This window comes from Nilaparvata lugens, chromosome X (genome assembly GCF_014356525.2).
Source record: "Nilaparvata lugens isolate BPH chromosome X, ASM1435652v1, whole genome shotgun sequence".
Classification (NCBI taxonomy): Eukaryota; Metazoa; Arthropoda; class Insecta; order Hemiptera; family Delphacidae; genus Nilaparvata; species Nilaparvata lugens.
Genome location: NC_052518.1, coordinates 95,528,926 through 95,539,857, shown reverse-complemented (window position 1 = coordinate 95,539,857; position 10,932 = coordinate 95,528,926). Strand labels below are relative to the sequence as shown.

General features: G+C 31.3%; 1 protein-coding gene across 1 annotated transcript; it reads right to left on the bottom strand.

The window, feature by feature from the left end:
• Positions 1–2,192: 2,192 nt before the first annotated feature.
• On the bottom strand, positions 2,193–7,160 carry LOC111045624 (E3 ubiquitin-protein ligase RNF168). Its single transcript, XM_039442757.1, has 3 exons — positions 6,787–7,160; positions 5,929–5,995; positions 2,193–2,562 (listed from the first exon to the last, which is right to left on the bottom strand). The coding sequence occupies exons 2-3, from the start codon at positions 5,943–5,945 to the stop codon at positions 2,373–2,375; spliced, it is 207 nt and encodes a 68-aa protein (XP_039298691.1). The 5' UTR covers positions 5,946–5,995; positions 6,787–7,160; the 3' UTR covers positions 2,193–2,372.
• Positions 7,161–10,932: the final 3,772 nt, after the last annotated feature.

The window sequence follows — 10,932 nt, the reverse complement described above, 5'->3', positions numbered from 1 at the left end:
AATATCAATAGAACAACAGCACATCATAATTACAGGAATGCATAGCAGTCCATTATGGGAGAAATAAATCAGTTCAAAGTTCTATTGATTGACCAACTATGAAATTTTGACTTGAATTTACAGCCACAAACAAAACATAAAGCTGAAAGAAATATATAAAAATACAAACAATAATTAATGGGTAGAGAAATAATTAATTTAATCCATTGTGAATATGTAAAAAATATAACCTAGCAGATCAATGTAAGTTTTGAGTTTATAAATAAAAATATAAATCTGAGTACCCTTTTTAAAATTATTTAGTAACGAGATGTTTCAGCTATGTAATGCCATTATCAAATTATTGGAAAATAAATAAAAAGTGATTTTTTAATAAAAAATAAATTTCGTTTTGAGGTTCCGGTTATATTATTGAGTCTTCTCAGATTGTGATTGGGAAGAGATATTAATTTAAATAAGAGAACAACTCACCTTTATTTCCATCGAGATCTTTGTCAACAGTTTCCAATTTATTCTTTGCAAGTGTAACCAATTTCCATCCTGATATTGTTTCACAAACACAAACCAGAAAATGATCATTTTTGCTACTAGTACAAATCAACCTAATGTGCTAATGACGTGGAAGGTGCTTTTTACATTACAATGCAAGTCATGGTTATGTTGGATAAATAGACTGATCACAAACCACTCTCTGTCTCAGACAGCACCGTATCGCGCATGCGTTAGCAACGGGTTTTTCCCGTTCCATTCAGTCAGATCTTTGAATGTAACGTTCTTTGTGATGATGGTTACCGAGCACTGTTTTATAACTCCATTTTATAATTTTTTGTCATTTTCAAGATTATCAATAATTGACAATGAGAGATATAGGGATTTACAATTTCCACAAAATGAATTTGATGTTTTAGAATTTCACATTCGAACCTACCATAATTGTAATTGATGATTCTTCGATTAACAATAGTTCTCCTACCGTTAAGTGAAATTGATTCATTATATATACCGTAGATAGTAAACAAAAAGCTAACAATTATTTAAAAATGAGATACTTAAAAATAGCTGAGATACAAATGCGTCGTGGTACTATATAGAATTTTACCTAAGTGTGTATAACGACTTACCTTTTTCTGAATTTTATGGAAGTTTTCATCAACAGGTAACTTAGAAAGCTTTTTCCCTTCTGAGAGCTGTCTAAAAATTGTATAATACTTTGAAATGAAAAAGTATTCTTGTTCCTAATTTAAAACCATTGATCACCTTGAAATTGACACACATTTTTCATGTCTATAAAGTGACGATGCATTTAAACCATTAACCATATTATTACTCCAGCGTTTCAATGGTTGAATCTGAAATTTCGTAGATAAAACCGTTTTTAATAATTTCTTATAGAAAATCATATTTAGATAAAGCCATCGGATTATTCACATGATGAAAGATTATCATCTGTGAAAGGTTAATTGGATCATCTTATACCCTGACTTTATGTGAACTAGAGACAAAATATATATTTTCAGTATTATTTTCTCTATGTGAACATTCCTAGACGAAAACTAACAATGTTTATAGAGAATGTTATACTTTCTTGTGACCTAAATAATATATAACCTATTGCCGGTTACTGAAGGAGACAATAAATAATTTATGATGAAATATTATGATTTATTCCTTAATAATATGTCGTTTCTTCATGATAAAATTGTTTATTATTCTTGAGTGAGTTATCAAACATTGATAATTTTAGTGTCTATTGACATAGATTATATTATGTCAATAAACATTAGGTATTATTATTGTGAATGGACAATGTTATATATAAGTCTACCTCTACGACAAGAACCAAGTCACGTCACATAACACTAATAATAATCAATCCAAATATCTGTTCATGAGAAAGGAAAGTATTGAGTAGGCCTAAGTATGAAGTATGTTTCTGAAATGTTTGACAGAATACCTCTCTTCCAATTTGATGACACAAGCAGCTTCTTTGTCTCCTTATTGATAAGAAAATAGATGCACACCAAATTTATTTCAACATAGGTCTAGCAGGCTAGTATATTTTAATTTTTACTATATTTTTTCAATTATACAAAAATATCAAAACAATTGATTAACATAATATTAACACAAAAACAGTAGCCCTTAAAGTACCTCACATACTTTTTTATTATTTATAATAATATTAGAAATAATAGAAAGAAAGAAGAATGAAATTTATTTTTCAAATCAACAAGAATAAACAATAAATTAATAAAGAAACGGTTACAGCTACAATTTTTTCTTACCTATATCATTCTGAAATAACTAACTTCATATGCACCTTTTTTCCTTGGTACACTAACTCATTAGTCCATCACTAGTTCATTGGAATTTTAATCGTTCAAAATAATCTTACGAATTTCGAAATCTTTTTTGAACTTTTTCCTGCAGAACGGACAAACTGGCGAATTTTTTGTGGTGGTTTTGGCACACTTACAGCAGAGCGTGTGACCACATGGCAACGCTGCAAACTCCACGGTGTGTGCTTCGAAGCATACCCCGCACACTAACAAGCTTTTGGCCCTGGAATCATATAATCAAATCCATATAAACAGCACAAAACTATAGAGTTTAATATGTAGACTCCCTTGTTTGAGTTTTCTTGTTTCTTTTGGATACAACTTCAAAGTTGAAACATGTTATTTAAAATAACAAAATAATGTTAAAGAGGCAGGGTACTTTGATTTTTAATTTCTATATAGAATGTAGAGTACTATTTAGTAATATGTAAATGCATGTAATAAATGTAGTATCCGAATGTAGAAAGCAAAAAACTCGCAATACTACAAATAGATCTGAAATAATTTTCTAAAAACATTTTATTTGCGCAGATTCAGGTATTCTAGTTTTTTAGACCTAAATTTGAATCCAGTGCATATAGATTTGAGATTTCTGCGAAATATTCAGGAAATCTTACCACCATATTTTAAGTTTGCTATTATTGATTTGATCGAATTTAAAATTATATTGTGATTGATAAAGTAGATGTAACTACAACTATACTGTAGTGATACAGCTGTAATCAACTATACTTTTAAATTAATTATCTATAGCCTACATAATTATTATGTATACTATAGACTAACTCTCTGGTAGCATTTAGTAACGTTGTCAAATTTCCACTTGAAATGTTATTATTTATTAGTCCCAAATTAAGGATGCTTGGGATCACCAGCGAACCTACCTCCTAAACTAGAATTGAGAAGTAGATTACTCTGATTCCAAAACTGTAAAAAAAATTTAGTTAAAAAAAAATTAAAATAAAAAACTGTCAAATATTTAATGTATAGGAATTGAGCTACTCATCAGACATGAATTTTTCTCATTTAATGCGGTGGACTTTTTGGAATATATACTATTAGATCAGTAAGAAAACAGCCCGTAAGTGAAATAGGAAGTACAATTTGGTCTCTCCAAATTTCCATAAAAGCACAGTTATCCATAAGTCTACCATTGTTAACGGAATGAGGACGCTTTTGTTCGACATTATAGATGAGAGTTTAACTGAAAGGACAAAATTAACAAAATAATAGATTGATCAAGTGTTTAAAAATGCTAGACAGCTACAAATGTTATTTTTCCACCTACAATCTAACGACGTCACATTTCTCTCATTGGAAAACAGAATTCTATAAAGTAATAATTTTCCTCCCCAGAGTTATAAGTAGATTTTGTTTATAAGGACCAAAAGAAACTCAATGTAGCTGGCTTAAGATAAACACCATTGCAATATAAACGTGAAAATGTGACAATATACTTTCAAACGTCAACTCATCATTTTATTTCACGTCTTCTGTGCAATCGCCACTGCAGATCTATATCTATGGAAATAGTTGAAATAATATTTTATCACTCACTCAGGTATAACATCCATGTGTGATCAGTTGTTTTTTCCCAGTTATAGTATAGTCAATATTCGGCACCGAATATTCGATAATCTGCAATATAACGATCGCCACTGCATATCTATAGTCAAGCATTCAGATGACTCTCAGGCTGTGGCACTATCTGAGTCTTATTTGAAGGTAGTTCAAACTTGGTTGAATGCTAATGGGCTGCTTCTCAATGCAGATAAAACAACTACTATCACCTTTGGGCTTAAAAATAGATCTGTATTCAATAGAACAAATGATATTTTTACAGATATGGCAGTTGATAGAGCATATCAATGACCATGTTTGTCTTTTCGGTCTCAAAATTTTATAGTTTTTTCAAAGTTTGGAATTTTTTAATTAATTGTGATTGATTAAATTTAATTTTGAAGTATTCTTAATATAAAAATAATCTTTGTGTGTTTAGAATTGTAAATTGAGTGTGTAATAGGAGAACGTTAAGTAACACATAACCTAGCTACATTTGGACTGTTGTATAAATTAGAATTGGAACCGTTTTGGGCTTATAAGCCTGTGGTACTTTTCTGTAAGTTGTGTAAATCTAAATGATTGAATAAATAAATAAATAAATAAGTTTCAGAATTTTTTGGGAATCATTGTAGACTCTACTCTAACTTGGACTCATCACATTGCTAGTCTGAAAAATAAGTTGAGCAGCAGTGTATTTGTCCTCAAACGTCTTTGTGGTGAGCTGGACCAGGATGGCATTCGTCAGGCCTATTTTGGATTTTTTCATTATCATATTCAATATGGCCTAATAGTTTGGGGCTGTGCAGTACAAGCGCAAGGTGTATTTCTAATGCAGAAAAAGGCTGTCAGAGTCATTGCCAGAGCTCCATTTTCGTGAGCATTGTAGAGAAATTTTCAAGAATTTGCATATATTAACACTATTTTCATTATACAGGGTCCGGCAGTGAATCAGGCGATTTTGAAATAACTGTTAAAAATCGATGAAGTTATTGAAAAAACTCTTATTTGTATCACCGTAATCTACATAGAAAAGCATTATAATTAAATTTACAATATTGTTCATTTCTTGAAAATTACGTCGGCAAGGTGACGTCCTTCTCTCGCAGCTTCCTAACTACCGTACGCGTTTGGTAATAAGCCTTCACGGCGAATGCACGTTGTGTATTGCTGCAAGTCTCCATTGTTACTGAAATGCTTTGAGTTGAATATGCGTCTTTCATCTTCAACACTCGACTCTCACACCCACCCCCCTCCTTCAGATCCTTACATTCCACCAGTACACTCTCACTTAGCTGATTCATTCTCAGCACATCCATGAATGCCAGACGAGAGAAGGACATAACCTTGCCGACGTAAATTTCAAGAAATTAACAATATTGAAGATTAAAAAATAATGCTTTTCTTTATTGATTACGGTGATAAGAATAAAAGTTTTGTTAACAACCTCATCGATTTTTAATATTTCAAAATCGCCCGATTCACTGCCGGACTCTGTATATATATCACAATGCTTACTGTTCTTAAAAGCTAATCCCGATAAAATGGAGTTGAGAAGTTCTACACACACACATAATACAAGATCTGGTCAATGTTTGAATGTAGCAAGAAGCAGACTCCACAAGACAGATCAGGGTCCCACTATTGCCGCTATCAGACTTATGAATAGGCTTCCCATTCAAATAAGGCAGCTTAATTACAGAAGGTTTAGAAATTTATTAGAAATATTCCTTGTAAATAATCCCTTCTACTCTGTTAAAGAATTTATGGGGAAAAAGTTTTATTCAAGGGATTTTGAAATAATTAAATAAAAAGGTATTATAGCATATGAATAAGGTGAATTTGAGTCCAATGTACCTACTGTGGCATTTATTGTTGTGTTGTATAAACCCTTTTTGAATCGTGTTGTATTATTGTGTTGTGTTGACTGGCCTATATGTCAAATTGTGATATTCTATTGAGGCTAATAAAGATATTCTATTCCATTCTATATCTATGGAAATAGTTGAAATAATATTTTATCACTCACTCAGGTATAACATCCATGTGTAATCAGTTGTTTTTTCCCAATTATAGTATATTCAATATTCGATAATCTGCAATATAAAATAGATTACACATAAGTGGGTCATTCACAGAGAAATAGGTTATTAATAGTTACTTAATCAGGCATTACTATGGTAGAATTAAATGCTTTCACTAATGCAATTGATAGTTTCTCATTTTATACTAAATTCATGGAATATTGCTCTCTTCAATAAGCACATTTGTAAAATTATTTGATTATCTATTGCAGGTTATGCTGTAGGTTCCAAGGATAAATAAATAATATTAAGTATAAATCTTATAAACTAGATTTATACTTCTTGTTTAAATGAGAAACATTTCTTTGTATTCTTACATTGTTATATTTTTGAGCCATAGCATTTTATAAATATGGATAATAACTTAATATCTTTGTTTTGTTTATTCTTGTAATATTGTACTGTTGTTTATAAGAAACAATAAATTTTATTCTATTCTATATTGTTCCATAAGTAACTCGAACCTGTGCTCTATCATTTACAGGTAGTCCTATGTCGTAAATAATTATGTTCAAATTGATGATTTATTTGTCATGTATATAAGTTAGGTATAAGGTGATAGATGAAAGAAAAAGGAAAAATATAGTAGAAGCTCCATCTGATGATATTTTCCAATAACTACTGTAGTAATTGTTCCAGAAAAAAATCCAAATAAATGATGTTATTTTAAAATCGTTGATATCTAATAAGCTTATATAATTATCTACTAAACTCTATTTAAATACCATTATTTTTTCACATCTATATTTCTGTAAACTACAAGTAATTATTAAGCAATCAAGTAATAGTATCACAGTACTCACGCGTCAGCAAATTTATACTTGTTATAATAAAAGAATCTTGAGCCTATTACGATAACCGACTTTTTATGTGAGCCCATTAATGTTCCATCTTCAACACGTATCAAAACTACTTCATGAGTACGGTAACAATATTTCAATGTCTATTGAACGTAAGTTAATTCAAAGTTAACAGGCCCTAATAAGCTGAAAAACTGATTTATCATCTAATAGGTTAGAGCTACACCTATACTATACGAAAACTGAGATTGAGAGTTGTGTAATAGATCTTGGCTTAGGAACAACAACTGTACGGCGCAAAATTGGACTTGCAAGTGAATTCGAGGAAGAAGCAGATAAAGAAGAACTTTGCTACACCAGTGCTGCGAATGGTGCATTACAAAGACTTTCCCTTTACTTGAGCTATCCTTATCCCTTATCGCTCATAGATAAGATATAGATAAGGGCATCGCTGCCTGTTGAACGCTCTCGAATAAAACTGTGAACTGTAAAACTGTGATTTAGGATTAAAAAGACACTGTTTTATTTTCACATCCAAATTTATCATTATATTTGTACGCAGGACTGGAGATTCGTGTTGAAACCAACACATATTCAGCTGTAGTCACTACAGATATTTTGTTGGTTTCAATACAAAACTGCAGTCCTGTCTAGAAATCTAATAAATGTGGATGTGATAAAAATAAAACTGCTTTTTTAATTATTGAGAAATTCCACAATATCAATTCTCATTCAACATATTGTGATTTAGGAGTTTATAAATGATTAGGAGGAAATTATAATATATTAATACAAACCTGAATATAGCAGTAGTAGACATAATATTCAATACAAGAGCAGTACTGTGGCCTTTAAAATGGAGTGGGAAGGGAGGTAGTCAGTTGCTTTGCTCGATGTGCAACAGCGGACAAAATGAAGATATCACTCATTTCTTGGGAAAGTAATCAATTTTAGCGGAGCTCAGATTTAGTATATAATTGTTTGATTGATTGAATACTTTATTTATGTAGATTACAATATATACTGGCTTATACACTTATATACAATAGCTTACAATACAGCAAAATTATAGATGAATTTACAAAATATGAATTAAGAAAATAATTGTTGAGCTGTATATGATATGAAAAAAAGCAATTTGTAATAACTATAGATAAAATAGATAATATTGTTATGCATCTACATAAATTGGCGGAGCTTTGGACATATCAATGTCCATTCTTCGGAAAGAATATTCGAAGTATCCTTCCCACTAACTCTCTACCAAAAATTTCATTAATTCAACTAAGGATTTATTTAAAAATGAAAATATTGTAAAAGTTTTAATTAATATGAAGATTTAAGAGAAAAAAACAGAAAATTAATAAAGTTAAATAATTATATAAGTAAGTAAGATCAAATCATCAATTATTAAAATGGAGTAGGCTGAAAGTAGATCAGGGTAATCAACTTTCAGTAATATACAGCAGTATGCAGTGGATAATTAAAATAACATGAGTTTATATGATATATATATATCATACAATTTATTCTATAACAGGTTTATAGGTTTGTATTTGTGGGATGGGTAGGGGATGGTTGTCATGTGATCGTTCTAGGGCTGGACAGTTTCAGGTTTCAGTCATTTGCTCCAAAAGATATTTTCTTAAAGTCAGGATGAAGCTCGCTCGGCTCTCGATGGACCTGATAGTAACGGGAAGTGCATTCCATGCTCGACAGGCACTAACTATAGTGAGGTCCACGTTATAAATGGCAGTATATAAAGATAGAAGATTCTCTGCATTAATTAATTATATTTCTACACTGTCAGAAACATAATTGTCGTCATTTTGGACCTAGAAAAGGATAGTAGCACCGGCTTTGTCGAATGATAGACAAGGATAGCAATACCAAAGTTGATCAAATACTGTCATTATCACGTGGACCTCACTATAGAAAGGATTTTGTGAAAATAGTAGTTCGATGATTGGGTATACTTGAAGTACTTTCTCCGGTTCTAGTATGTGAAGCACCTATCCTCCTACCTTCAGAGACAAATTTGATATCATCTTTAAAATAGTTCGGATTACCGTATTTCAAGATATCTCTAACAAGCTTGACTATTCGAAAAACCTTTTGATCGGGAAGCTTTAATGTTGAACTAGCAATGTGGGCTAGGGTGATATGATCATGGCGTTGGAGAGAGTAGACGAAACGTAGACAATAATTTTGGCAACGCTGTAGTTTATCATTCAGAGTGACTTGCATATCATTAAGAACAGAATTACAATACATTAAATGTGGGAAGATGAGAGATTGAACCAATAATAATTTAATGTTTCTAGGGAGGATATCGTGCATTTTCTTCAATGCATGCATGGCTGAGAATACCTTTTTACAAGTTTTGTTCACTTGTTCTGACCAGTCAAGATTATTATTCATAATAATGCCTAAATTTTTAACTGAGCTACAGAAAGGAATGTCATTACCGTCTACACTGATTTTGTGAATCGATTCAAGGTCAATATTGTTTATAAGACAAGAATATCCAATTATAATGGGTTGTATTTTGATGGGATTAAGCTTAAGGCCATTTTTCTTTGTCCATTCCACTATCGAATTGATATCCTGATTCATTATTCCAACTGTTTCATTAATTTTTGTTATGGGACAGCTTAAATAGGATTTAGATTTGATATGGAGAGTGCGAGAGATAAACGAGCGCCAAGCTATTGATATATTAAACGCAGAGAGCTGAGAGAAACTGCTAAGATTCATTAGAACACAGATCTCAGCTGATTGACGAGTACAACACATAGAGTGAATGTTTTAAAGAATCTTTGGGCTTTCTATTGAATGGTTCAGATAATATAATTTGTAATAGTTGTCAACTCCTTGCAGACGGTCATAAGGCCATTGCTGTATGAATTTATCAAGTGATTATATAATATTATTTGTTGTTATTAATGTCAATGAAGATGTTTTGAATTATTATTATTTGTTATTTTCAAATTTCAAACAACAATAATTATCTAAAAGTTATTGCTAATCAATTGAAGCTGAGAGAATGGTCCACAGAGAACCATGAAGGACATTTTGGTATTGAGTTCACTGTTGGTCAATTATATTTTCATGGTTTTCACTTACTTTCGACGCTCTACAGCGCTGGGTGGGACTTTGCTTCCAGTATAATACGTATCAAATCTGTTCTCTGATTAACTAAACGTCTCCATCCACACGTTTTCCCATGGAGCATAGGTACTCCTCAACCTCCTTAATTCATTGCCTTCTTGATCTTCTACGTGTCCCTTCCATCCTTCCTTCTAACAGCTGCCTCAACATTTCTGTAGAAGACATTATTAGGACATGTCCCATCGCCTTGATTTGACAAAACCACAATGTCTTCTTTTGGAGAATACTGTATATTTCAATGTTCTCCACTCCTTATCTACTCACACCGGACCATAAATCTTCCTAATAATACTGCTGATTATTTTATCATTATTACCATTTTCTTGGTTCAGTGATGATAAATTATAACTGGCAATACATTTTGTTCAATTTTAAAAGGTAATTACAAAAACAAATAAGAAAGTTTCAATCTTTATTAATGAGCATTTAATACTTACATTTTTTCTTTCAAGACTGATATTTCTTGAATGACGTCCTCTATTTTTGACTCATTGACGTAGTTTCTCTCCATACTTTTATTAGTAATTTGTGTTGGAAGTGCACTGGGTACATAAAAAGGCCTTCACTCAAGAAGTGGTAGCCATCCAACAACAATGTCCCAAAACCAATAGCATATTTGAATAACTCTTCTTTAAATTGAAGAACATCCTGAGAAGACTAAATCAATGTGTAAATACATGTAAATATTTTTTTAAATGATAGGTTAATCATGTAAAATGGCATAATATCAAGTTAGTGTTTATCAATAACAGTATGTTTTTCGCGGCTTTCTTATTTAGTTGTAGCCATATTTTTTGAGAAGTTTCAAGACCCAATTTGGCACACAATTTTTACACTGCAATTTCGATTAGCAACATTTTAATAAGAAAATTAGGATTCCCACTTTACCTGTAAAAACATGACAGTAAGGTGCCCACTCAATTCTGTTTGTAATGAATAGAAGGCAAGGAAATACTGATGAAATAAATATACAACCTG